The sequence below is a fragment of the Cynocephalus volans genome, chromosome 10 (assembly GCF_027409185.1).
Source record: "Cynocephalus volans isolate mCynVol1 chromosome 10, mCynVol1.pri, whole genome shotgun sequence".
Taxonomy (NCBI): domain Eukaryota; kingdom Metazoa; phylum Chordata; class Mammalia; order Dermoptera; family Cynocephalidae; genus Cynocephalus; species Cynocephalus volans.
In genome coordinates this window covers 105826143-105853101 of record NC_084469.1, presented here as the reverse complement: position 1 = coordinate 105853101, position 26959 = coordinate 105826143, and the positions used below count along the sequence as shown (strand labels likewise).

Genomic DNA, 26959 nt, shown 5'->3' with positions numbered 1-26959 from the left:
ATACCTCTGGTAACTTCAGCTCTGAGTCTGTCATTTAGAACCTAGACCCCCAAGGTGGTTTACACTAAATTAAATTGAAATACTAGAACCTCCTTGATAAAACCAGGAAGGAAGGTAGCCAGGCGCCTTAGGGAGACTGGAATGCCAAAGGAGGCTTATCATGTTTGACCTGCTTCCAGCCCACCCCCTCCAACTCCACGGATCAATACGCAGCTGACAAAAGACTGCCACTACCAGGTGTGGGCAAGGATTAGGAGTAACTGGAACTTTCAGAGTGCTGGTTGGAAGTGTAAAGTGGAGTAACCACTTAAGAAATATCAGAATCTATTAAAGCTGAACACACACACGACCTATTATAGCCCACCATCCCACTCCTAGGTCTTTTGTTTGTTTGTTTCACTCTTAGGTCTTTGCTCCGTAGAAATAAAAACTTATATTCACAAAAATTCTTGTACAAGCTTTATGAACAATGGCTAAAGAAGAGAAACAACCAATAGTCCATCAATAGATGAATGGAGAAATTATACTGGCTAAATGGGACACTGCTCAGCAATAAAAAAGAACTCAGCAACATGGACAATCTCAAAAACATTTTGTTAACAAAAGAAGCCAGACACAAAAGACAATCTATTGCATGATCCCATTCATACGAAATTCAAGAACAGACAAATCTAATCAATAGTAACAGTGTCGAAGCAAAACACTTGAGTCTGTAAGTAAATTTAAATGAGGTATTTATTCGATTTGCAAATCAGGGAGACCACCTTCCAGTGTGAGACGTGAGTCTGCCAACAAGCAGAAAAGGCGAGGAGGTTTTACAGTATAAATTCAGGGAGGTCTAAGTAGTAAAAAATTCCAAACGTTATATAAAGATAGAATGGATAACTGACTATGATACATTGAGTACTGGGTTTTTTTCTTACAGTATTTATGACTTAAAAAAAAAAATATATATATATATTTTACAATATTTATGACTACTCGACTCCTAAGTAATTCCCACTTGTTTAAAATACAACAGGTTATGGTTAGAGCGCAGCCTTATAACCCAAAAGTCACTGGTTTGGATCCCTGTACCGGCCAAACGCCCCCCAAAACGCAAAACAAAAAAAAAAAACAGGTTAACATCCTATTTTCCCAGGATTCCTCTAAACAATGTCATCTACGTTTATCTAAGCAATGTTTCTTGGTGATAAATTCCTGGAAAGAGTTTGTCAAGCAATAAGTTCTAATGGAAGGTCAGCTTCTTGGACTAAAAGAGAACAAGTCAATTAAGTTCAAAAAATGGAGTCACTGTGGTTCTTTTCTTTTATTTTCCTTCCCTGGCCTCTTTTCTTCTTCATAATAGAAATTCAAAGAGTGCAAAATGTCCTCCCCACTCTAGAGGCACTCTAGGGGTTCCCAATCCTCCTCAGAGCCCTTTAGAGCCTCCACGGTTGAGGACCCCGAGCCTGCGGATTAATGCCGACTCTGAGGACTTTGGTTTCGGCGCTCAGCCAATCATCTCGTATTCAGTTGCCAGTACTAAACATGGCAACACCCATCGAGCGCTAAACCCAGATCACGTGACAGCGCCGTGGCCGGAGCCCGTCTCGGTTCGCCCACTCGGTCACGCCTACTTTTAGATTAACCAATGAACTTGAGGCGTGAGGCACGCCCCCTCTTCCCCTCTCCACCAATAGCATCTCGCCGCCTCCCTCAGAATCCAATCACCATTTTCACCTCTCTTGAGTGAAAAGGCAGCGGCCCAGTGAGCAGAGTCGCGGTCGAACGCAGGAGGCAGGAAGCGCGGCAGCTCGTGTCCGGGCGCGCGACGGATAACCCGAGTCGCAGAGCTCTTCTCGCAGCACGCGGAGTCGAAGGGGGAGCAAGGTGAGAGGTGGTCCCCGGGCGCGGGTCCGTGGTGCGAGGACGTCGGACCTGAGGGCGAGGGGAGAAGCCAGGAGTTGAGGGAAAGACCAGGAGGAAGGGGCGCAAGACCAGGAGGAACGGAGCGGTTGGGCCGACCGGCGCGCAGGGTGGTGGCCGTTGAGCGCTGGGGCGCATGCGCAAGGGGCGGGCTGGCAGTTGGCGCGCGGAGCGCAGGGCTCGCGGGCCACTTCCGGGAGGGGCTGTCATGGCCGCCCGCGGGCCGAACCCGACTTGGAGCTAGAGTCTGTCTGTCTGAAAAGACCCAGAGGAGGCCTGGGTCGTTTGGGGAGGGACTCGGGGACGACGCCGGGGTCTGGGGCTGCGGTTGGAGAAGCCAGACCTCCCAACCGGACCGGCTTCCCCGAGTCCGAGGGGCTTCCCCTCCCCCACTCTGCCTTGTCTTTGCTCTGTGTTTAGGGGATTCGGGTTCCAGGGGTTTAAGGCATAAAAGATCTTTTGGAAATAGGAATCCCCAGTGGGGAACGAACTCTGGGGTGGAACACCTGCCTGGGGCGTTTGAGGATAACTCGGTACGCGTGGCACGTCTGGGTTGTCACTTCTCCCGGTGTCAGCGTTCAAGTACATCCGCTCTAGAGGTCTTTCCGTCGCCGCCACCCCCTCTGGGCAGGGCAGATCCCGCCAAATCTTTCCTCCTAATCTGATTTGTTTTGAGATCTAGATGTCGTCTAGCCACTTCCTGGAAATTTTCGTGCCTCAGCAAACTCATTCTGACCCCAATTTTGTGTCCCCACCGACACAAAGCAACTTCGTTCGGCTTCCTTCGGCTTCCTACCATCTTTTAAGGACACCATCTCTTCTGGGTCACCCGGGTTTGGATCTCAGAGTAGATGATTGGCTCTTCTCTACCCGCCGGTCCCTCAGGGGGTGGTGGCCCAGCCCTGTGGCTTGTCCCACCTTCTCCTTCCCAACTTGGCTCCCCCACCCTGTTAACTCTCTTTCGTTTGGTGACTCGTTTTCCCTGCCGCTGGTCTTATCATCGTCCACTTTATCTGTGGAGTAAATTACTCTCGGGCAAATCCTGATTGAGTCACTCAACTCTGAAACCTAATCTCGATTCCCTAGTGCTTAGCACATTGAGTACAAATGCCATGGGCCTGACCAGCTCTTCCACCTTTGCCTTCTGCTTCTACTTCAGCCAGCCAGTCCTACTCTCCATACCCCAAAAGGGTCTGGTGCTTTTTGGACTGACCTTTCTTGGCTCCTGTTCTTTTCCCTGTAGTCTAGGAAATGACCCCTTCCTGTGTTTGCCAATCGGGATCCTCAGGGCTGGTAGCAGATTGTCTGTTTTAAGAATCAGATAAAGAGACCGGCTGAACTCTGCCATAAGGCCTTGATTCTGGTTCCATTCATTCACCCACTGTTTTTGAGTGCTTATCTCTGTGTGCCAGGCCCTATTCTGGACACAGGGCAGGGCTGACTGGAGGGAGTGCTTTTTTTTTTACTTGGGGCTGTAAGGAATGCCCTTCTGGAGCTAGGGAAGCCAAAAAGAAGTGGGGAATTTGTGACTGTTCCAGGCATCAGGAACAGCATGTGCAAAGGCGCTGAGGCATGTTCGATGTAAAGCAGCAAAGCCAGTGAGTGAGGGGAAATGGGGGAGATGGGGTCTGAGTATAGAGGGGACAGGTAGTGAAGGTGGGGGCACTGGGTTTTACTCTGAGCACAGTGGGAGCCCATGGAGGGTTCTGGGCAGAGCAGTGACATGCTCTGACTTAGCTTTGTAGGTTGTCTCAAGCTGCTGTGGGGAGATGGGGGTGGAATGAGAACAGGGAGATTCACTGTCTGATGGGACAGGGAGGTTGAGAAAGAGAAGACAGAGCTATTGAGAGAGTGGATTTGCCCTTCTGAGATCGGGGAAGCAGGCCCTCGGGGGGAAATGGAAAGTTTTGCACTAGGTATTTTGAGTTCAACTTCCAAAGTCCCCCAAGGATGTGGAGGAGGGCAGCTGGTTGCTGGGTATGGATGGAGTTGAAGGGAGAGGTTGCCACAAGTTTGGAACGCATCAGCATAGAGATGATTAAAGCTCTGAGCCTGAAGTCATAGAGAATCAGTGACAGGAAAGCCAGAAATTGGACCTGGGGCCCTCAGCCTCCAGCCTCAGGAGAAGAGGAACTGCTTCAGCCCTTCTGCCGGCCTAGAATGGAGGCTGGTGTGGGGTAGTAAGGACAAAGACAAGTGTTCTCACATTTGGGTCCCTTGCACCCAGTAGGCACTCGGTATGTGTTAGATTAAATAAAGCCAGGAGGTGAGAGAGCTTGTATTAATTCCATTTACCGTCTCAGCTTTACTTTTATTGGCCCTGGGCCCAACGGGAGGCCTTTTCATGAGGGCACTTAATTATTCCCTTGTGCAGACCACAAATAGCGGGAGGAGTGGGGCTGGGCAGACGTTGCCTGCTCCCTCACAAACTCGGTTTTCTCCAGCATCCTGGCAGCCACACCTCTGGGTCTTTGGGGTCCTGTCCCATGCAGGCACATTGGGGTCCTTGGAAAGTGATAGGAAGGGGACTCCTTTGGGCTCGGTGGTCTGAGCAGCTTCATTAGAGCTGAGACATGAGTGTTAAGAAGGGTGCGTTTGTGCACAGACTTGGGAGCAGAGCATTCTCAATGATGGCAGCAGGGTTCAAAAGCTTGGAGTGGGGCTCCGTGAGTCTCCGTGGTGGTGTAGAACCAGGTGGGCGGGGGTTAAACCAGGAGGGTTGTAAGGGCTGTGGTGAGGAATTGGGATTTCACTCTGAGAGCCACAGGAAGTCCTTGGAAGTGGGCCACATTGGATATGCTCACATGTGTGAGTGTGGCCAGGGGGCGTGAGGGAGAGCCGATGTGGTTGGAAATGTGGGGACGTTGCACAGGTAGAGCTGATGAGCCCTGCTGGGGAAAGTGGATTCAGAATAGCTTCAGCAGCTTTCTGTCTGTGAACAGGACCTGTCTCCACGCAGCCCCTTCTCTCTTTCAGGGTAGGTTTTCTTGAGTGCAACTCAGTCACTTCCCTCGGCCCTTCCTTTCTCCTCTGTTCTCAGCAGCATGGCAGAACAGGATGTGGAAAACGAGCTTCTGGATTATGAAGAAGATGAAGAGCCCCAGGCTCCTGCAGAGAGCACTCCAGCTCCCCCCAAGAAAGATGTCAAGGGATCTTACGTTTCCATCCACAGCTCTGGCTTCCGGGACTTTCTACTGAAGCCAGAGCTCCTGAGGGCCATAGTGGACTGTGGCTTTGAGCATCCATCTGAGGGTAAGTCTCCCTGGTATTAGGTCTTCTCACCAAGACCAGCTCTGCCTGCCCAGAGTGGCACTGCCTCCAGTCTGCTCTGTATGATGGAGGTGTCTGCCTTCCCTGTGGGTCACTTATACCCAGTTGGGGCCTGTGGCACCATACATGTCCAGCAGCTGCTCTTTGCAGTGTGGCACTCTGCTTTGACCAGGAGAACACACTAGACCCACAAGTGTCTGGCCTGGCCCTGGACTTGGCATCTTCCGCTACCCTCCCTGTGGGCCCCTCAGCCAACTGGTGAGGATCCTGTATGAGGCGGCATCCAGTTCCTGGTCACTCACACTCTTTCTCTCTCAGTCCAGCATGAGTGCATTCCCCAGGCCATCCTGGGCATGGACATCCTGTGCCAGGCCAAGTCTGGAATGGGCAAGACAGCAGTCTTTGTGCTGGCCACCCTGCAGCAGATTGAGCCCGTCAATGGTCAGGTGGGTGACCTTCCTCTCCTCCCGGGCCCAGACTACCAGAGGCAGCAGGTGCCATAGCTCCCCTTGGTAAAAATTTCTGTTCCTGCTTTCTCTTGGTGGACCTTTAAAATTAAGTGTAGCATTTGGTTTAACAAAATTAGAAAATACCGATTGGCCAAAAGAGCTAAGAAGTGCCTACGATTTACCCCTCAGAGATATTGCTGTTATTTCAGTGTTTTCTTTCCTGGATAGTATATATTTACGAAGGAGGAATTATACTTAATGTTGTCACTGCTGTCATTGCTTATGGACCACAGCTATCTTCTCATGTTGTCAACATTGTATTTCATTGTCTTGGGGAATAACTTAGGTGAATTCCGGTGTTTTGCTCTTAAGAGTCTTACTGGGGCATGCATCTTTGGGCTACATAGTGGTATCTGTGCCCTTATTTTCTTAGGATGAGGATTCTTTACATCATGAAGGATTAAGTCATCCTTGAGGACTTAGTGGGAGGCTGTGGTGTGTCATTGTTTGGCATTGTAGGTGGGAAGGTGGGGCAGCCCAACAGCAGAGACTCTGGAAGTCATTAGAGAGCATGGGGCTGTGCCACTTGGGCCAGGCTGTGTCTAACGGTTAGCCAGACCATCCTCCATTGTTGGCATTGCTGCAGGTCCTGGTGTCAGGAGACCGAGGCCTTGGTGGGGGTGTAGGGAGTGAGGGGTGGGTGCAGGGCTGTGAGGAGGTAAAGGCATTTGGACCCAGCCTTCAAATGGTTCAGGGTATGGGGAGCAGTGTGGTAGGTGTCCTTATCAGGTGAGGACTGGATGTCAGGTGAGGACAGTGGAGAGGGGGGAAGATTCAGGACACTGTCTTAAGGACCTTTCTCTTGCCCCCTGCATAGGTGACAGTCCTGGTCATGTGCCATACAAGGGAGCTGGCCTTCCAGATCAGCAAGGAGTATGAGCGCTTTGCCAAGTACATGCCCAGTGTCAAGGTGAGCCTCCTTGGGTTAGGTGCCATGTGGTCTTCTGTAGCCTTGCTGGCCTCGGCTCTGGCCCAGCCAGCATTTACCAAGCTTGGCTGGGGCAGTTGCCTTTGAGGTTTGCGGTGGTTTATGCTCCTTAAAAGGCTGATGAATTATGCATGGCCCCAGGGGCCTGTGCCAGTCCCAGCCTGGGGCTGCCTTTCAGTAGAGCTGTGGCGAGGCTCTCAGGCCTCTGCTATTCTGAGGCACCAGGGCTGGGGTGTTGTGTGCCCTCCGTGCTGCTGGGGCCTGTGCCAGCATGGAGTGGGGTGCAAGCCTGCAGCCCCCAGATGGGTGGAAGCAACTTTTTCTCCATCCCCTAGGTGTCTGTGTTCTTTGGAGGTCTCTCCATCAAGAAGGATGAAGAAGTGTTAAAGAAGAACTGTCCCCATGTCGTGGTGGGGACACCAGGCCGGATCCTGGCACTTGTACGGAACAGGAGCCTCAATCTGAAGAATGTGAAGCACTTTGTGCTGGATGAGTGTGACAAGATGCTGGAGCAGCTGGGTGAGTGTCTCCACCAGGTCTGTGGGGCTGCCAGAGGCCCACCCAGCACGTCCTCCCCCCCTTCAAAGCCTCCCAGACTTCAGAGCCAGCTTCTAGGTGTGCCCTGACAGAACAGGTCGAAGGCTTCTAGAGGGGGTCACGTGGGTGGCCAGCATACAGGTCTACTGGTAGTGCTGTTAGGGAAAGTTCTATTGTTGGCCGAGTGTGACATGATTCTTCTGAGCCCAAGCTGATGGGACCTCAGGGCCCACATGAGCCACCAGCCCTGACTGGACACGTAGGTGCACATACACGTACCTGTAGTCTAGGAGTGTCGCCGCCCCTGCCTGCCCTCAGCAAGCCCCAGCAGAGCCAGTGGGAGATGGGGCTTGTGTCCTGGGAGGCAGCTACAGCTCTCACCCCAGCGGCTATCTCTGCCTCAGGCTCCCCTCCCTGAAGTGTGGCTCGAGGCGCACGGGCGCGGCTGCTACACTCTGGCGGCGTGTAAGTGGACTGCAGCTCTTCCCGCGCCGCCGGCGCTTGCTGGCCCCGAGCCCAGCCCCTAGGGCACCTGGGACTCACCCTGCCCTCCACTCCCTCAGCTCACACTGCCCTTGTCATGGTGCCACTGGCTCCCTGGCACAGGGTGGGAGGGGTCTGGGTCTGGTTTTGGGTGGTGTCATGGTCTGACACCCACTCATGCCCACCTGTTTCTTGCCTTCCCCACCTAGACATGCGGCGAGATGTGCAGGAGATCTTCCGCCTGACCCCTCACGAGAAGCAGTGCATGATGTTCAGTGCTACCCTGGGCAAGGAGATCCGACCAGTCTGCAGGAAGTTCATGCAGGATGTGAGTAGGGCCAGATCCCAGCCTGCCCACGGTGCAGCAGCTTGGCCCTCCTTGCTCCATGGCACAAAGGATGCTGGGAGGCCGGCAGAGCCTCCCTCCCTCCCCTCAGTCTTGTCAAACAGGGAGCTGAGCCGGGTCCACACCTGAGCCAGACCAGAGCTTACATCCAGCTTTTACTAGAGAAATATTTACAGAGGTTGGGACAGCAGGCCCTTTGGGGAGCATCGCAGCAAAGGAGTCACTCGCTAGAAGGTTCTAGGCAGATGAGATGCCCAGAAGTGAGTCCTGCTCGCCCCTGCTGCTTTCCTTCCCGCACAGCCCATGGAGGTGTTTGTGGATGACGAGACCAAGCTCACACTGTACGGACTGCAGCAGCACTACGTCAAGCTCAAGGACAGCGAGAAGAACCGCAAGCTGTTCGATCTCCTGGACGTGCTGGAGTTTAACCAGGTGATGCTTCCACTAGCCTGTCACAGGGTTCTGGGTCTTTGGGAGGATAGTGCGTGGGGACTCTGTGCCCCTGATTGTCGGTCACTCCCTTGCAGGTGGTGATCTTTGTCAAGTCGGTGCAGCGCTGCATGGCCCTGGCCCAGCTCCTGGTGGAGCAGAACTTCCCGGCCATCGCCATCCACCGGGGCATGGCCCAGGAGGAGCGGTGAGTGCATGCCACCCGCGAAGGCCGGAGGGAGCACCGCCCAGGAGCCCAGTGTCTGATGGCCTCCACTTGTCTCTCCTGCACCCAGCCTGTCACGCTATCAGCAGTTCAAGGACTTTCAGCGGCGGATCCTGGTGGCCACCAATCTGTTTGGCCGAGGGATGGACATTGAACGAGTCAACATCGTCTTCAACTACGACATGCCCGAGGACTCAGACACCTACCTCCACCGGGTGAGCAGCCCCACCCTAGTGTCCACATCCCAGGATGGTGGTGGGGTGGGGCCCTGGCCCTGCTTATCTTGAAATCCTGAGGTATCTGCCCTGACCCCGATCCTGTCTCCCTGCAGGTGGCCCGTGCGGGTCGCTTTGGTACCAAAGGCCTGGCCATCACCTTTGTGTCGGATGAGAATGATGCCAAAATCCTCAATGACGTCCAAGACCGGTTTGAAGTGAATGTGGCAGAGCTTCCAGAAGAAATTGACATCTCCACATACAGTAAGTGGCTCGGCAGGGATCCAGGGTCTGGGACAGGGGACCCTCCCCTGCTCCCTTTGCTCACTGTCCTCCTCTGTGTCTTACAGTTGAGCAGAGCCGATAATCACATGCTTCAGTGGCCCGGAGCCGCCCTGCTTCCCACATGCTGCTTCACGTCCCCTTTCTAGACACCGGATGGGTCTCTCTTGTTATGTTCAAAAGTTGTAGATTTGTGTAAGAATAAATTTTTATTATGGAAGCCTGGCTCCCACCCCATATGCTTCTTGGTCGTCTGTCAGCATTTCATGGACACCGTGGGCCTTTGTCTAGCCAGAGAATCCCCACCAGGGATCAACACCACTTTCTCTATCAGTATAACATTTAATTTTAAGTGTCTACACTGAAAGGTTTATACAGATAAAAACACTTTACACAACATCCACAACCTTCAAAACAGTGAGAACCCCCTGACTCCCAGGCAGGAGCAGGCAGGCAAGTCTCTGTACCGTCAGCCTCAGGCAGTGCCGAGAGGGGCCCTGCCCTTCTCTGGGCCTCTGATATCAGTCTTAGCTTGAAGGGGAGATTGAACCCTAGCACCCTGGCCTTTCCTATTCTGTAGCAAAGGCAGATGAGGGGAAAGGGCCAGGCTGGGGCATGAGCCCTCAATCTGTCCCCAGTACTAGCTGCATGTACCAGGGCAATGGGCTGCCACCCTGGGCCAGCTCCTGTCCCCACCCTGGGTCACAGCAGGGGTTGGGCAGAGAGAAGCAGCAGTAAGGACCAGTGGCTCCGACTCTCTACCCTGGCTGGGTGTTCTGGGGTTTGGTGCCAGGCTACGGCTGTCACCCCCACTCTGGGGCACACGGGGCCCAAGGAGGGAGGACAGAGGAAGCAGAGGGTGTGGAGAGGAGAGGACAGTCTTCAGCATGTGCAAAAGCTGCTGAGGCCACAGGAGCTGCTGGCCTGGCCGGAACCACACCTTCACAGGCCAGACTCTGAACTCCTGAATGCCTGGAGAGGACAGGACCCCGTGAGGCCTGAGCCCCTGCCCTGGGGCCTTCCCACCCACACCCCACCCCAGGCACAGCCCCTTACCCGACTCTGATTTTGGCTGGTGCTAAAGGTGGATGAGGCGAACTCCGAGTACTTGTTCCCAGCCAGCATGCAGGCCCACCTCCGGTACTCCTCCCTGACCTGCGGGCCCAGGGTGCCAGGTCATGGGAGGAGCAGGCCCCAGGACTGTGGAGCTCCCGCCCCCGCAGCTGCCCTGAGCCCCACCTTCTTGTTGAGCAGGCAGTGCAGCACGTAGAGGAACAGGCCCTGCAGGCAGTTGAGGATGGTGAAGGTGTAGGACAGGACCCAGCTGTGTGGGTTGAAGAGGAAGAGCCCAAAGACCCAGGTGCAGCCCAACACAACGAGCTGGGCGATGGCGGTGATGGTCAGCATCCTGGGAGGGGCAGTTGCAGTGTGGGCATTCCTCTTCTGCCTGCCACCCCTCTCCCTCCTTCCACCCTCAGCCCCTCCTCTCACCTTGCCTTCCTCAGTTTCTTCATTTCTGGATTGATTTCAGAAAACTTCTGAGTGAGCTTCCAGACAGTAGTCACGAAGATAACAGCATTGCACTGGGCGGGGAGCATAGAGTGTGATTAGAGGGCCAGGAGAGAGGGCCTAGTGGGGCTCAGTGGGGCCATGGTGCTCAGGTTTTGGGGGTGTGGGGGGTGGCCAGTTACCAAAACGATGAAGATCACAGGTCCCAGGAAGCTCCACAGGAAGCCACGGGCTGGGTCCAACCAGCAGCTGGAAGAGAAGAGTGGGCTCCCATCAGCACCCCAGAGCAGAGCAGTAGGAAAGCAGGGCAATGTGTGTGGCTGTGCCCGCGAGCCGCGGGCCTGGCACCCTGGCCTTCCTGTTGCCCCCACTATGCCACACTCACTAGATGGCACGGCCGTAGCCCTGGCTGTTGAAGGCCGCGGAGACGGCCACGATGATCAGGGGCACGCCATAGCCGATGAAGCAGAGGCCGCGCGTGCTCAGGCCCTGGCCCTGGAACACGCGCACCACGAGGAAGTAGAGCTCCAGGCCTTCCAGGCTCATCCAGCAGAAGGCGGCCAGGAAGCAGTAGTGCAGCAGCCCGGCCACCAGGCGGCAGCGCAGCCCCACCTGCGGGGTGGTGGGGGCGGGCGGTGTCAGAGGCAGTCCCCGGCTAGAGCTCTCGGGGTGGGCGGGGCTACTCGGGGAGGGGAGGGGCTAGGCTCTTTGAGGGCCCGCCCCCGAAAACGCCCACGGAGGTGGACGGGGTCGGGGCGTGGCCGTTTGCCTCCAAAGCCAGCGCCCCTTAAAGGGACACCTCACCCATCTAGCCCCTGGAGTAGGCGGGGCTACCCCACTCCTAGGCCTTGCTGATCAGGGCTCAGGTGAGAGAGGGGCGGGACCTTACCTGGCCGCCTTCGTTCTCGATGCCGGCCAGGAAGATAGCGGAGCCCACGAAGAGGCAGATGCAGAGATGCAGGTGCACGGTGGTGCGCGAGCCCTGGATGGGCCGCACCAGCAGGAAGGTGAGGATGCACAGCAGCAGGCAGACCAGCGAAAGCACCAGTCCCACCTTGGTGATCAGGGCCAACTTCGGGTCCTAGGAGCAGAACAGGGTGGGCGAGGTTTGAATAGGGCCTTGAGGCCTTCCTGCCCTTGTGGTCTTTCTTTCCAACCCTCTAACGGGGCTCACTTCTCTGACCTCTTCTTCTGCCCCTCCTACACCTGGCCACACCTATCAGCCGATGATAGGTGTGGGATAGGGATCCCACACTTTTGTTTGCTGGGCCTTTGGCTTGGGCCACCAGCCTCTTTTACTCTGCCCCCCCCCCCAGAATGTTATATACAGGGGGAGCTTTTAAGAATATTTCACAACAGGTGTGGGGCGCACAGGCTGAAGGGCGCTGGCTGCAGCAGAGCCTGCAGTGAGCCAGGCTTCACTGTTTAGTTGCCAGGTCATGGAGGGGTCCCAGGGAAGGGGCTGGGGGGCATGACATGGGGCCACCTGGGCTGTGCGTCCATCCAGAAATATTAGAATAACCAGTTGGGCTGCACCATGGAGAACCAGTTGTGTCACCTAAGCTGACCTTGCTACCTGTGGGCTTTTGAAGGTGGGGCCCCAGGCTGCTCACCTGCACGTCATAGTGAGCCATGAGAATGGCGAAGCTACTCAGGTGGTTGCATTGGCAGGTGGTACTGCCATTCTGGCTGCCCAGTATCTGGCAGCCCGTGGTGGCCCACTGCCCGCCTCTGTTGTTGTCGTCCTTCCAGAAGGCACAGATCAGTTCCTGCCGTGTCTCAGGTGTCTTCCACTGTGGGCAGATGGGGGTGGTCAGAGAGGTTGGCCCGGAGCCCGCTCTTGGGTCCTGGGCTTGGGCTGACTGAGCCTGGGAGGGCTGCTTTCCACTGGACAAGTATTAACTGAGCAGCTATTGTGTGTATCAAGTTTGGGGACACAATAGTGAACAGGGTACACACAGTCCCTGCCCTTATGGGGCTGATATGTCAGTGGGGGTGACAGACAATAAGTTATAAACCTAATAAATAACCTAGATAGTGTGTTAGAAGGTATTAAGTGCTATTAAAAAGAAACAAAGCAGGGGCTGGCCGATTAGTTCAGTTGGTTAGAGCGCAGCCTTAGAACATCAAGGTCATGGGTTTGGATCACCGTACTGGCCAAACACCGAAATAAACAAAAAACAGTATGTAAAAAGTGGGGAATAGTTACTTGTTATAATTTTAAATATCGAGGTCAAGGAAGGCCTAACTGACAAGGCGATATTTGAACAAGCCTGGAAACAGATAAAGTGCTGAGTCACATGGGGAACAGTGTCTCAGGCAGAGGACACAGCATGTGCAAGGGCCCTGAGGTGTGTTTGAGAAAGGAGCAGAGTGGGCCACTGAGACCCCGGCTATGGGGTGAGCAGTAGGTCTGGTCCCCCTCTCCCCACCTGAGGCCTCGAAAGGTGAGAGATGGCAAAGATGACGGGGTAGTCGAGTTTTTCGGTGTTTGTGTTGCTCAGAAAGACAGAGTTGACTGCTGAGAGGAGCTCGAGCTGGGCCCCACGGATGGGGCTTTCATGAATATCTTCCAGCTCGACTTGCTTCTCGTGGTCCAGGTCCAAGGAGGTGTTGGCCAGCAATTTCATCATGTTTGGGCTGGAGAGGATGCCCACCACGGTGGGGCCTGGGGGACAGACACACTTGCAGCTTCCTCCTGCCCTCTCTTCTCGCGTTCCTCATCCTCCCTCCTAAGACGTCCTAATCTCTGCCAGGCCACCGTGATGCCTGGGATCCCTCCCGATGGGTCAGTTTCCAGTTGTTCTGTATTCTGAACCCCACCCTGGCCTTATCCCAGTGCCTCCTTCCCTCTCCCATGGTTCCTTCCTCCAGACCCCTGTCATTACCAGAGTCCCCAGCTCCAGCTGCCACAGCCCAGTTCAGCAGCATCCGTGCATGGCTCTGGCCTATGGTGACATTTTTGTCCCCCTGCTCCTGGATCAGCAGGGACAGCTCTGAGGGGAGACAGGCAGTGATTGGGGGCACTGGGTATAGGGTGGAGGCTGGGGCTGGGACAGGACAGGATGCGGCCTCACCTGTGCCTGAAGGGGAACGGTAGGTGAAGGAGCCATCAGGCAAGGTCTTGGCCAGGGTCCTCAGGACATTTTCGAGGCCTGAGAGCAGGTGGGTGGCCATGTGGTACCGTTCAGGTAGGTCCAGGGTCTCCATGTCCCCAGGGGCTGTCATCAGCTCATCCACTAAGTTGATGAGGTTCTAGGGGTGGTGGTGGGTGACAGAGTTGCTGGGTCACTGGACTACAGGGGCTGCCTGAAGGACCTGGGTCTCACCCCCAACCAGAGGACACACTGGAGAGCTACCCAGTTACCTGCCTGGGGGACAGGCACAAGAGAATCACAGGAATGATGTAGGAGCCAGAAAACAAGTAAGAGAATCGAGTATATGGCTGTGTGCATGTATGTACAGTAATGACAGCGCTAAACGTTGACCAGGCACAGACTGCCTGCCATGCTCTGTTCTAACTCTGCACCATCCAGAATGGGTTGTAATGAGCCACGTGTGGCCATCGACCACTTGAAATGTGGTTGGACCTGCTCTGAAGCATCAGATTTCAAAGACTTTGGGGGAAAAAAAAAAAGAACATAAAACATGTCATTTTTTAATCATTTCATGTTGAAATAGCTAATATTTTGGATCTATTGGGTTAAATGCAATCTTAACATTAATGTTACTTGTTCATTTTTACTTTTTTAAAATGTAGTTATCGGTAGGCTGGCTGGTTAACTTGGTTGGTTAGAGCACGGCCTTGTAACACCCAGGTCAAGGGTTCAGATCCCTATACTGGCCAGTCACCAGTCACACACACATAAAAAGTGTAGTTACTGGAAAATTTAAAATAACATGAAACGCCTCACATTATTCTACTGGGCTAAGTATATAGGCTTTTTTTTCTTTTTTGGTGGCAGGCCATTTTGGGGACCCAAACCCATGACTTTGGTGTTATAAGGCTCTAACCACTGAGAAAGTGGCCAGCCTGGTACAGCTGCTGAAACTTCTGCATAATGCTTACTATGTGTCAGACACTGTTCTACCAGCCTTACTTCTATTTGTTCATTTAAACCTTCACACCGACTGTATGAAGCTGGCACCGTATTCATGCCCATTTTACAGATGGGAAAACTGAGGCCCAGGGAGCGGGAGTCACATGCCTGAGGTCACACAGCAAGAAGTGGCAGTGGGCTGTAGGGCGGGGGGGTTGTTTGAACTCCTATGGCCACGCTCCAGGTTCTTAACTGCTCCACTCTTGCCTTTCTACTCTCGTGTGTGTCTGGGTGTGTATGTCTGTGTTTGTGTAATGAGCACACATGTGGTGTGTGTATATTGTGTGCATGTGTGTCTTTGACCAGAGGCCCCTGCTTGGGTTGAGGGCTCTCTCCACCCACATTGAAGCACCGTCCAGCCACCCCCACACCTCTTGAGGTCCCCGAGGGACCTGCCCTTACCTGGATGGTGTCCTTGGCTGAGTCTGGCTTGTAGTCTTTGCCTAGATCCTGGATTCTTTCAAAGAAGTGGGAAAGAGTCTGGGGAAAGGGAAGATGAACAGGTGAGAGAGCCTCACAGGTGGGTGGGGAGCTTAGGGCAAAGGGTTGGGTGTGGTGCCTCCCAGAGGGATTTCCTGCCCGCTGCTGCCTGCTTACCTGGCTGTTGATTCCAGGGGGTGGGGTCCAGGTGGAGAAAGGGATCTCTGCAGGGGACAGGACAGCAGTTCATTAGGCTGAGTGTGTGTGTGTGTTGGGGTGGGGGAGGTTCTAGGGTCAGGTCAGGCCAGGTACCCTCACAGCGAGTGGTCAATTGGTTATTCTGGCTCCCATTTTGGGGATTCCAGCCTCGGTGGCAGCGGCACTAATAAAATCCCTGAGGTTGACGCAGAAGGTGGAGCTGTGGTACTGGTGCTGACTGGAGCTGCACTCGTCCACATCTGGGACCAGAAGAAGGGGATCAGGCCCTGTCCCAGCCTGAATGAGGGTTCTCTGTCCTCTCCATGCCCCACCCCTTCCTGCCTAGTATTTTTTTTGGGCGGGGGAGCAGCTGGCGGTATGGGGATCCGAACCTTGGAGTTACAAGGCTGTGCTCTAACCAACTGGGCTAACCAGCCAGCCCCACCTGCCTAGTATTAATGCCCTCCTTAGCTGGAGGTGATACCACCTGGTGACCACACATCCTTGAGGGGTGGGCGCTGGGTTAAGAGAAGTGAGGAGAGGCCCGAGGCACAGCGGGTGGGCCCCGTACAGGTGGCCGGTTGTGAAAACACTGAATACCCTCTTCCCAGCTAGGAATTAGCTGCTGCCTGGGGTCCCCCTGAGGCTCACACTGGGTTCCCCCGCTCCTTCCTCAAGACCCCCAGATCTTTTCACATCCAGCCTCATTAGAATTAACGCCTGGCACAGCAGGGCGCCTCCAGCGTTCATTCTGCTTGGTTTGTGTGGGTGCCATTGAACATGTGATCAGATGTTGGACTGTGGGTCCCCAGGGATGTGGGATTTGAGCTCTGGACCTTCGCAGACGGTGTTGTTTGAGCCATTGGGGGACCCAGGAACTGGCCTCCAGCCTCGGCGGCAGCGGCACTTATAGGATCCCTGAGTGTTGATGCAGAAGGTGGAGCTGTGGCACTGGTGCTGCCCGGAGCTGCACTCGTCCACGTCTGGAACCAGAAGAAGGGGATCAGGCCCCATCCTAGCCCAGGTGAGGGTTTTCTCTCCTCTCTGTGCCCCACCCCTCCCTGCCTGGTATTAATGCCTCCCCCCCCCATTGGCTGGAGGTGATACCATCTGGTGACAACACATCCTTGAGGGGTACACGTTGGGTTAAAAGAAGTGAGGAGAGGCCCGAGGCACAGCAGGTGGGCCCCGTACAGGTGGCCGGTTGTGAAAACACTGAATACCCTCTTCCCAGCTAGGAATTACCCACTGCCTGGGGTCCCCCTGAGGCTCCCACTGGGTTCCCCCGCTCCTTCCCCAGGACCCCCAGATCTTTTCACATCCAGCCTCATTAGAGGCTTGGTTTGTGTGGGTGCCATTGAACATGTGATCAGATGTTGGACTGTGGGTCCCCAGGGATGTGGGATTTGAGCTCTGGACCTTCGCAGACGGTGTTGTTTGAGCCATTGCGGGACCCAGGAACTGGCCTCCAGCCTCGGCGGCAGCGGCACTTGTAAGATCCCTGAGTGTTGATGCAGAAGGTGGAGCTGTGGCACTGGTGCTGCCCGGAGCTGCACTCGTCCACGTCTGGAACCAGAAGAAGGGGATCAGGCCCCATCCTAGCCCAAGTGAGGGTTTTCTCTCCTCTCTGTGCCCCACCCCTCCCTGCCTGGTATTAATGCCTCCCCCCCCCCCCCACTGGCTGGAGGTGATACCATCTGGTGACAACACATCCTTGAGGGGTACACGTTGGGTTAAAAGAAGTGAGGAGAAGCCCGAGGCACAGCAGGTGGGCCCCGTACAGGTGGCCGGTTGTGAAAACACTGAATACCCTCTTCCCAGCTAGGAATTACCCACTGCCTGGGGTCCCCCTGAGGCTCCCACTGGGTTCCCCCGCTCCTTCCCCAGGACCCCCAGATCTTTTCACATCCAGCCTCATTAGAGGCTTGGTTTGTGTGGGTGCCATTGAACATGTGATCAGATGTTGGACTGTGGGTCCCCAGGGATGTGGGATTTGAGCTCTGGACCTTCGCAGATGGTGTTGTTTGGGCCATTGGGGGACCTGGGGATCGGCTTCCAGCCGGGGCGGCAGCGACACTCATAGCTGCCCACTTTGTTGAGGCAGTGGGTGGAGCTGTGACATGGATTTTGTCCCAAGGTGCATTCATTCACATCTGAAGACAAACAGAGGGTCAAACCCTGCCCTCGCTGGCTCAGCCCACTCCACACATTCCGCACACCTCCCCATCTTCTCACTGTCCCAACTATTGCCTGTGCTGCCACCTGCTGACCTTCAACTTCACCTTCAAAGCACCCTGTGGTGGCCTCCCTGCAAGATGGGCACAGCAGGGATCATGGTCCCCAGTTTCTAAGAGGTGAAACCAGGAGGGAGACTGAGTCAGGGGGCTGAACTTCCTGACTGGGGACGCTCGCCTGCTCCCTGCCTGGCCATGGCTGAGGTTCCCCTTCTCAGAGCCGGAAATGACGCTTTCTTCTACTCACACATGACAGGTGAGGAAGTTGGGAGTTCCACAAGGGCATCCCAGGCCCAGGACACCCTGCCAACCCCCTGCCCTGTGGCAGGACCTTCCTAGAAGGTGAGTCCTTAGACAGGTCTCAGCAGACCTTTGGCCTTGTGGGAACCTGCGATCTTCTCCCTCCTCCTTGGGCTGCGAGACCCGCCTCGGTTCCATCCCCAGCTCCAGTCCAGCCATACAGCGTCTTCCTGGGGCCTCTACCTGAGCACAGCTTCGGGTCCTCCGGTTTGAGCTCAAAGCCAGGCAGGCACTGGCATTTGTAGCTGCCCTGCGTGTTGATGCAGATGCCGTGGCTTGTACAGATTCTGCGGTTCTGCTGACATTCGTCCACGTCTGCCAGAGGAAAGAGAGGGTGAAGATGCTGACATCTGTGGGCAGCCTTTAGGGCTGGGAGTCGGCCTGTTTCTTGGCACAGAAGCATCCAGAAGGTGCCACTGTCTCCTCCCTTTTTCATTTGCACAGAGGCATCCCATGGTGAGCATGGTGGCCCAGACACTCTGTTGTGCAGATGTGGCCGGAAGCTCCTCTGCTTCCCTGGCAGCTCCCAGCTGGGGTGAGGACATCACAGCCACCTGTGTCCCACCTGAAGATCCAGAGCAAAGACCAATGTGGGCCTTCCTGGGAGCCAAGTGCAGGGAAAATGCTGCATACCCCAGAAGGATGTGTCTTGACTCCCAGTGGTAGCCTTTGGCCTGATTAACCCAGAGCTGCTCTCTGGCCAAGTTCTCCATGGAATCCTGCGACCCTGGCAGGACAGCGCTCTCCCATCCATGCTAACTCTGAGAGCCCAGCTCCATGGAGATGGGCCAAGACTTGCCCCTGAGCCAGTCCCCCCAAAGGTGAAACTCAAAGGTTGGCATGGGGAGAGCGAAGACAATGCCAGACAGGCCAGAGTTGCATGGACAGTGGCTACTAGCAGAGGTAGACAGGGTAGATGACATCCAGCCAGGCAGCCCTGGGGCCACGGAGGTGGCTTTTTCTGATCCCCATGAAGGCATCCCATGGACATGGCAGCAAGTGCTGAGAATCCTCATCTGAGCAAGGCCAGCCGTAGGCGACGGCTCCACGGCTAGAGACGGGAGCAGGTGCTGAAGGGCAGGGGTGGCAGGAGCTTCTATCATCTCTTCCCTTCTCATTTCATCAAGGACGCAGATCTGTGGGCCCCACTGAGTGGGGCTCAGCCTCCACCTTCTATCCCCAAGTGTCCAGCCCTGGGTTGACTTCCTCAGGAGACAGCCGGGCCTGGGGCAGTGGTCCCCAGTGATACCCTGTCTTGCTGTCTGGTCCAGGCCGGAGACTCTTCCTTCACCCAATTCTCTGAGCATGTTTGGGGGTCAATGTCATTCTGCCCCAACATTCTCCTAAGCCTCAGTCATTGGAGCTGTCCTCAGGCCCATGAACTTAAATTACTGGGGAGGGTCAAGGTAGAGACTTGGGTGGGGACGTGGATGGAGGCTGAGTGGCCGAGAAGGGCATCAGGGTGCCAGGAAGCATCTTCTCCAGGCAGGGTTGTTGGCTGGGCACGGTGGGCGTGCCCTTCTCCTGAGTTTCTGGATGGGGTCCCCCGGTCCATCATGGCTTGGGGGGGCGGGGCAGCAGCAGAGAGTTCCAGGGATGGCTGAGCCCCTGTGGGGCAGGTTCCATTCTGGCTGTTGCTGACAGTAGCGGAGAACAGAGATTGGGCTGGAGTGTACCATGCCGTGAGCTCTCGAAGTGTCTTGAATGCCAGCTCTCTTTTTGTTTTATACAATAAAATCCCAGATGGGCAGGAGGTCTTCTGAGTTTGCAGAAGTGTCCCTCCATAGAGGATTCTGAACAACCAGCATCCTGGATGGCCCACTGATGCCTGGAGAAAGTGGGTCGAGGAGCCAACGAAGCAGTCCCAGGTGTCCTGCCATCATAGGCCCCATGGGCTGCGACACAGGTGGATGTGTTCTTGGGTGCAGCAAGGCCAGACTGCTGATGGTAAACGGAGGCACGCAGACAGGACTGGGCTGAGCCCCTCACTGAGATGGTTCCTAAGGTGGTAGGTCCTGCTCCAAACCAGCAGGCTGCTCTGTCCCTGTTACCTGCCTTGAGGTCTGTGGGGGCCCCTCTGTCACTTCATTCCTGCTATCCATGTCTCTGCCCAGCTGCCTGACTGAGCCCCCTCTCCCAGTCCTGGCCTGCTTCTCAAACAGCAGCACACCTGCACAATAGCCACAACCACTGCCTCATGTCAGGAGGCTCACAGCAGTGGGAGGGCAGCACCCCCAGCCAGGGCGCACTGAGAGGACTCCATGGTCACATGTACAGTTGTGCAGGTTGCTCACTGCACAAAGGTGTCGGTCCAAGTGGGTAAGTGGGGGGCTAAAGACCAGTCTGCTCTCTGTTTGCCAAATGTGGCTGTGTCCACCTGGAGAGGAGGGGCCGTTTTCCCAATTCACATGAAGATTCTATCCTCTGGCCAAGCCACATGCCTGCGGCACAGTGTCCACCCAGAGGGGACCCCTGTGGACCGGCAGTGTAGTTGATGGAGGCCTCCAGCAGGGCTCCATGCAGGTGCATGTCCCCAGTACATGCATCTCTTCCCTATCCCCCTGTCCTTCCCTCCCTCTGCCGTCCTCTGCTTTCTCTCCACACACAGGGCAGGAGGGACAGGGCTGGGAACTGGGCCACAGGCTTTTTTCTCTCTGCAGCGGGCCAGGCCTGTTGACCTTCCTGAGTCCCCTTGGACTCAGCCTCAGCCTCCTCACCTCCCAACTCTGCTCCCCTCCCCTCCCTAATCTCTGTGCTTTGCACCAATCCCCTCTCTCTGGGTGAGTAGTGGCTGCCACCCACCCGCTGCTGGCTCTCATCTGCTTCTGTGGATGCCTGAATCCCCCTTCCCTGCCCAACTGGCTCCTCCTGGAGAAAAAGCAAAGCCTGGTGCTGCATGGAGGCCCGGCTCCTCCTGGGCCCAAAATGTGGCATCAAGCAAGATCACAGCAAGGTGGGTGGCTGCTATGCACCTGCTCTCCGAGCGCCCACCCTGGGGATGCCCATCTTAGAGAGGGTGTGTCGAATCATAGAAATCACAATAAAAAAGCCCAACAGCCATCACAGATAGAGTGCTTTCTGTGAGCCAGAAACCGTCAAGGTGCCTTTGTGAGCTCACTTACCTTCACATCAATTCTATGAACTAACCCCCATTAGTTAACTAACCCCCATAAAACTCTCCTTTTACAGATGGGTAAACTGAGGCACAGAGAGGTGAAGTAACTTGTCTGAGGTCACACAGTGAACAAAAAGCAAAGCTACTTTTGTTTTTAACTTTACAATACAGGGACTCTTTATATAGACAGGTAAGTAGATATTAAATCATGGTAATATTGGCACATCTCACACATTGACAGTGATTTCTAAGTAAGTATCCTGGACAATGGCATGCACACAGCTACCAGGATTTGGACCCAGGCAGTTGTTCCCAGAGTCTGTCCTCGGCCATCATGCCACCTGCCTCTCTGCAGATGGGATAGGCACGTGCACACCTGTCCCATCTCAGACCCAAGGCACTGAACCTACAACCTGGTTCTGTCCCCTGGATGCTGCAGGAATGACTCTGGTGACCCCAAACCTCACAGGCAGGGAGATGGAGGACATGGGGTGGACCTCACCTTGACACGTGTTCTCACTCTCATTCCTGAACGTTTTTGCCCCAGAAATGGGCCCATATCCTGGGCTGCATGTGCAGTAGTAGCTCCCCTCTGTGTTATGGCAGTCTGCGAGTTTTCCACAGGACACGCTCGTGGGTGGTGCACACTCATTGACGTCTGGAACACAACGAGGCAAAGGGTCACCTCCCAAAGGCGTGAGCTGTCTCAGGGCAGAGACCCCCCATCCCTTACCTGACTCCCCAGCATGGGGCCTGATACTTAGTATCTTTTGGAAAGAACTAGGCTGCCCTGCTGAGGCTGCGCTGCAGCTGGAGCAAGCCATTCCTGAAGGCCACTCAATCAGCTCTGCTCATCTCACTTCTCTGGTTGACACCTCAGGTTGGGACACAGTGGACAGTGCTGAGGTGGGGGGTGGGCAGGAAGCTCACATCCCCCTCCCCAGTGCTCAAAGGACAAGCTGAGGCACAGATGACACACTCCTGGGGCATGTGTAGCTCCCCTCTCTCCAGCAGCCATGCTCACTCTTCTCCACCTCTATATCTTTTCCTTCTCTTCTCTCTGCCCATGATGACAGTCCTGAGGCCAAGGGTTGTGGCTCCCAAGTGCCACTCTCATCCCCACAGGCACTAGAAAATGCCCAATAATCCCTGTTGGGCCCCTGTGCGGCCCCCACATTCTGTACCATCACAAGGCTCCGAGGGGCCGATGATGATCTTCCCAGACACAGAAATGAATCCTGGATGACAGCGACAGGTGGTGGCATTGACGCATGTGGAGTTTGGAAGACACCGGGCACAGGCTGTGGTGGCAGAGACCGTGATCAGAAAGTGAGGACAAAGCCAGGGGCTGGGGAGGGGGGACAATGTCATCCCCCCATGGATGTCCCCAGAGGAGGGGGCTCTGGGGGAGGTGGGGGACCTGAGCTTCCCTGCAAGAGACCTCTCACCTCCCTGGGCTGAGGGCTACAGGAGGGGGACCAGGGCCCCTTCCCCAGGCTCTGGCTGTGGACCGTGCTGCTCCCAGCAGACTCACCTGTAGGGCTCTGGGCTTCACCTCCTGCCAGGGTCAGCAAGACACACAGCGCTGCAACACAGAGACGGAGGGGTCAGAGGGACCCTGGAGCAGGGGAAGGAGGGCTAAGGGCCATGCACTTGAGGGAAGGGGGCTGCTGATGCCTCCTGAGCTCAGACCCTGTCCATTGCTCAGAGAGCCCAGGTGGCACCTCCCCAGGCTTTGATGCCCACGGCCAGAGGGTCTTTCATGTGTCACCTCGGGGGTGGGTTTCAGGAACTGGGAGGTGGGGTAGGGAACCTGAGCCTAGCGGGGGTCTCAGCTCCAGCTGCGACCTCTCCTGACCTGTGGGCTGTGAGCAGCAGCTCAGGACACAGACTGGAGGCAGGTGGCCCCAGTTCAAATCCTGGACCATGCGCGGGTTACCTCACCACTCTCTGCCTCAGTTTCCCTTCTGTGGCGTGAGGGTGATGATGGTACCCACTTCCTAAAGTAGCGTGGGAATGAACCACGTGGATGTGCCTAGTGTGTGTGAATGTTTACCACTGTCGTCATTCCTTTAGGTAAAAGTGAACGGGTTGGGCCAGGTGCTCGTGCAGATCCCCTGGTTCTTAGACCCTCAGGCCCCTGTACCCTTCCTCAGACACACAGGTGCACACATGATACCCACAGCTGCCAATAGTCCCACCAGCCCGTCCTGGGACCCAGTGGTGACATTTCACCTGGGTCTCCCCCCCACAGGAAGAGGCTGCGGGCTCGTGTCAGGTTTGTGCTAAACAGGCCCCTCCCCCACTGCTATTCCCGCTGCGCAGGGGGTGCCCCACTCCCAGGGCAGGTCCTGGGGGTCCTCCTCAAGTTACCAGGGGCTTTAGAGAGGACGACCTTCTTGCCGTTCACCAGAGAGAGACAGACAAGGAGACAGAGGTGCAGAGAAAATAAAGAGATGACAGAGAGACAGAAAGAGGCAGAAGTTAAGACAGTTATAGGGAGGGATGGACAGACGAGGAACCCATAGAAAGAAAGAGACAGGAGTGATAGGACAGAGGGACACAGAGCGCGAGAGATAGACAGCATGAGAGAGGGAGGGAGAAGTGATTAGAAAGGAGGTGGATGGAGGCAGGAAGGGGAAGGCAGGGCGGGGAGGACACCACAGCAGCAGGTGGGGGCCTGGGAAGGGCTGGGAGCAGACGCTGAGTCCCTGCGAATCTGGAAACACAGGGGAAGCGGCTCACTAACCCACTAACCCAGGGAGACCCGAGGGGGGTGTCGGGCAGAGGGATGGGGGACCAGAGGGCCGGTGTGTATGAGTCACTTCCTGGACCAAGGAAAAGGGATGACTCACCACTCAGTCACCCCAATTTGACCCTAGAAGGGGCTCACAGGGGAATTCTGGGGTTGGTCATTGTGAGCACGACTGGGGGTGTTGTTAGGGGTGTGCAGACTGAGGTCCCCAGACCACTCAGTCTGTATCCAAACTTGGAACCCCTCAGGCTGGTGGAGGGCAAAGACCCCCTCCTGTACCCCCTCTAGCTAGGGTAAACTGAGGCTGGAATGCCCTCACCCAATCCCTGCCCCGCTGTGATGTCAGGATTCCTCTCTTCCTCCTCTCTGGGCACAGGGCTTGGCTAGCTCCCCTTGCCGCCAAGACCCAGTTCCTCTTGGACAGACCACAAAATGACCTTCCTTTGCAGGATGGGACCTAAGCCCATTCGTCCCCAGCTTCCAAAGCCCCAAATAACTCTGTTAATGCTCAGAACTGCCCTAGGAGGTGGGGGCTGTGATAATGTCCATTCAACAGATGCGGAAACTGAGGCTCAGAGCCCAGAAAGTGCTCAGGAAGAAACAGAGGGAGGCTGGGGAAGGTGGAATCGAGGGATTGTGGTCCTCGGGCCCTGGGGAGAGCTCCTTTGTCCCCCGGCCCCTCCTCCTGGGCTGGGCTGGGCTCTCCGCCCCCACCACAAGGCTGCTGGGCCTGGCCACCTCCATCTGGGGCCTTGGAAGTTGCCCAAACAGGAGCCGGGAGAGGAGCTGCTGTTCTGTCTGCTCCCAGACCCATCTGGTTTGCATTCCTTGGCCGAGCCCTGAGCCCTGAGATTCCTGCTGAGGAACTCTGGGGTGGCAGTGGGGCAGTGCTCCTGCTAAGGACCCCCCAGACTACTCCCCAGACCCGCAAGCATCTTACCAGAAAGAATTTATTATTAATAATAATGAACTATCATTTACTTCCTTCTTATTGTGAACCAGGAATAGTTTGTGTACTAATTCACTAGACCCTTAAAACAATCCTCTGAGATGGAGACTGGTATTGCCCCATTTTACAGATGAGAAAAGTGAGTCTCTGGGGCTCTGTGACACAGCCAGGCAGGGCCTGAATGTAGCTCAGAACCACCCAGAAGCCAGGCCTTGGCAGGTGCCCCCCACCTTGTGTGTCCCTGGCTCCTGAGCCCAGGGGGCGCTGAGCTGCCACCTATCACCCGGGGATGGCACAGGGACTTCCCTGTGGTCTGGGCAGCTCTGGTTGCCTCCCCAAATGCCATTTCTTCACTGTCTTTGTTGCCCCGTTGCTCAGGCAACTAGCTGCCCCGACAGATGACAGATAACCGTTAGAGGCACCCTGGGTGGGGCGGGAAGGGGGGAAGTCACGACAAAAGACAAGTTCAAACCCATTGCCCTGCAAAATCCCCTCAACCCACAGCCGAGTCCCAGCCAGGGCTGGGGGAGTGAGAATGGAGGGTCTCTGGGGCTGCCCCTGCTGATGAGACAGTGGGGGACAAATTGGGGGCACCCCACAGTAGAGGGGTCTCAGCCACCAGCTCCCCAACACCTCCGATGATCTATATTAACAGCAACTGCCTGTGGGGTCCCAGCTTTCACTTTTTGTCCCCTTTCCTTCCCCCGTACCTCAGTTTCCCCTTATAGAAAGCAGCCTCCAAATTGGCTCCTACAGAGAGCTTGAAGACCCCTCCAGGCAGGGGAGCATGCTCCTAGAGCACGCTGGGGTTCCTGCTGGGGTACGTGGGTGCCCGGGCACTGCCAGTTCCTCTCCCCATGTCCGCACAGCTGTCCGTTTGACCATGTGTTTTCATCCTCCTGCCCCAGAGCCACCAGTGTGACCTCCCATTTCTCAGCTGCGGCCAAAGGGTCCTGCAGGGGCTCCCTTGATCCTCCTATCAGACCCCCAAAGTTCTTACCGAGAAAGACGCTGTGGTGGGAGCCTCCCATGGTCCCAGCTGCTGGCAGAAGCAAGGGGAAGTAGGGGGTGGGACAGGGCTGTCCCGTCTCTCTGGGCTAGGCAGCTGTGTGGGCTGTCCCGAGGCCAGGCCTTTATGAAGGGGGGCGGGGGGGCAGATGCTGGTGCAGGGCCCTCCCCGGAACTGGTGGGGCAGCTGAAAGCCAACAGGAAGATGAAGTGGAAACACAGACCCAGGGCCACTGCACACACACACACACACACATGCACGCACGCGCGCGCGCACACACACACATGCACGCGCGACACACACACATGCACGCGCGACACACACACACACACACACACACACACACACACACACACACACACACACACACACACTGGACTGCTCAGCGGGAATGAGGTGCCACCTGCTTTCAAATCCTCTACCAGCGGTTCCACCATTTGAGCCCCTAACAAATTCTCTGCCCCGTGTGCACAGGCTGGCTGGCTGCATCAGAGGGGAAAGTGGGGACAGCGAGGTGGGGGAGTCTTGCCCAGGGCCTGCTTGGCGCTTCTCAGGGGGGTGGGCACTGGGCGGGGGTGGGGGCCGCGTCAGAAATAGCTCCAGTCTCCGATGCTGGGGCCCACACTGTCCTCAAAACCTTTGCTCGCCTGAGTCGCCAGTGCCAGTATCTGAGCCAACAGTACCTTCCCTTCCTGTGCTTCAGATAAGTAAACTGAGGCACAGAGAGGCCAGTTTCCAAATAGGATCCAGGGGAGGGCAAAGGGGCCCTTTCAGGAATGCCAGGCAGGCACCAGGAAGAGAAACTTCAGGGGACAGGGCCACCACGCTCCTGGAGCTGGCCTTTCTGGGCCAGTTTCCCCTGCTGGGAATCATATTTTAGGGGCTCGTAGGCACCTCGGTAAGCAACGTCGAGAATCCCATGATACAAGAGTTGTTTCCTTTTTGAATAAATCACATGACTGGCTTGTCTCTCTAGCCATCTAGAAAAGTTTTAAAAACACTGTTATTTATAAAGTGCTTAATCTGTGCCAGGCCCATCTTAACTGCTTTACATCTTTTAACTCATTTATTCCTCAAAACATTTTGGGGGCTGGTGCTGTTGTGAATCTCACCTTATAGGGCAGGAAACTAAGGCACAGGTGACTCGCATGGCTAACAGGATACCAAATTTGTCCACAGGCAGCCAGGGCAGCCCTGAGCCCCTGCAATGAGCACAAGGCCCAGGAGAAGGTCTCTA

At 55.6% G+C, this 26959-nt stretch overlaps 2 protein-coding genes across 8 annotated transcripts; one reads left to right on the top strand and one right to left on the bottom strand.

Moving 5' to 3' along the window:
- Nucleotides 1-1769: 1769 nt before the first annotated feature.
- Nucleotides 1770-9353, top strand: DDX39A (DExD-box helicase 39A). Of its 4 annotated transcripts, none has more exons than XM_063109191.1 (11): nucleotides 1770-1872; nucleotides 4952-5160; nucleotides 5497-5624; nucleotides 6505-6597; nucleotides 6951-7134; nucleotides 7845-7963; nucleotides 8282-8413; nucleotides 8509-8618; nucleotides 8707-8851; nucleotides 8968-9115; nucleotides 9202-9353. In XM_063109191.1, the coding sequence occupies exons 2-11, from the start codon at nucleotides 4953-4955 to the stop codon at nucleotides 9216-9218; spliced, it is 1284 nt and encodes a 427-aa protein (XP_062965261.1). In that variant the 5' UTR covers nucleotides 1770-1872; nucleotide 4952; the 3' UTR covers nucleotides 9219-9353. The 4 variants fall into 4 exon arrangements, with proteins under 4 accessions (XP_062965261.1, XP_062965262.1, XP_062965263.1 ...); XM_063109192.1 differs by having other exon boundaries at nucleotides 4949-5160; XM_063109193.1 differs by lacking the exon at nucleotides 1770-1872 and adding an exon at nucleotides 2328-2441 and having other exon boundaries at nucleotides 4949-5160.
- ADGRE5 (adhesion G protein-coupled receptor E5) lies at nucleotides 8128-25830 on the bottom strand. 4 transcript variants are annotated; one of them, XM_063109185.1, is made up of 21 exons: nucleotides 25714-25830; nucleotides 22544-22594; nucleotides 22194-22310; nucleotides 21512-21667; nucleotides 18078-18209; nucleotides 17367-17513; nucleotides 16780-16926; nucleotides 16197-16343; nucleotides 15340-15386; nucleotides 15145-15222; nucleotides 13720-13897; nucleotides 13531-13638; nucleotides 13075-13310; nucleotides 12256-12435; nucleotides 11532-11723; nucleotides 11028-11254; nucleotides 10825-10891; nucleotides 10625-10716; nucleotides 10373-10541; nucleotides 10190-10288; nucleotides 8128-10105 (listed from the first exon to the last, which is right to left on the bottom strand). In XM_063109185.1, the coding sequence occupies exons 1-21, from the start codon at nucleotides 25742-25744 to the stop codon at nucleotides 10076-10078; spliced, it is 2631 nt and encodes an 876-aa protein (XP_062965255.1). In that variant the 5' UTR covers nucleotides 25745-25830; the 3' UTR covers nucleotides 8128-10075. The 4 variants fall into 4 exon arrangements, with proteins under 4 accessions (XP_062965255.1, XP_062965258.1, XP_062965256.1 ...); XM_063109188.1 differs by lacking the exon at nucleotides 17367-17513; XM_063109186.1 differs by lacking the exon at nucleotides 18078-18209.
- Nucleotides 25831-26959: the final 1129 nt, after the last annotated feature.

What these genes read in the sequence shown, in the direction of transcription:
- DDX39A (XM_063109190.1), top strand. Translation starts at nt 3,481, where the DNA reads ATGTTCGATGTAAAGCAGCAAAGCCA. An exon ending in GATGTAAAGCAGCAAAGCCA is followed by an intron (nt 3,507 to 4,948) that starts GTGAGTGAGGGG and finishes CTCTGTTCTCAG; the next exon opens with CAGCATGGCAGAACAGGATG. An exon ending in GCAGGAAGTTCATGCAGGAT is followed by an intron (nt 7,964 to 8,281) that starts GTGAGTAGGGCC and finishes CTTCCCGCACAG; the next exon opens with CCCATGGAGGTGTTTGTGGA.
- ADGRE5 (XM_063109185.1), bottom strand. Translation starts at nt 25,744, where the DNA reads ATGGGAGGCTCCCACCACAGCGTCTTTCTCG. An exon ending in TGAAGCCCAGAGCCCTACAG is followed by an intron (nt 22,311 to 22,543) that starts GTGAGTCTGCTG and finishes CTGCCACCACAG; the next exon opens with CCTGTGCCCGGTGTCTTCCA. An exon ending in CCCCTCGGAGCCTTGTGATG is followed by an intron (nt 21,668 to 22,193) that starts GTACAGAATGTG and finishes GTTGTGTTCCAG; the next exon opens with ACGTCAATGAGTGTGCACCA.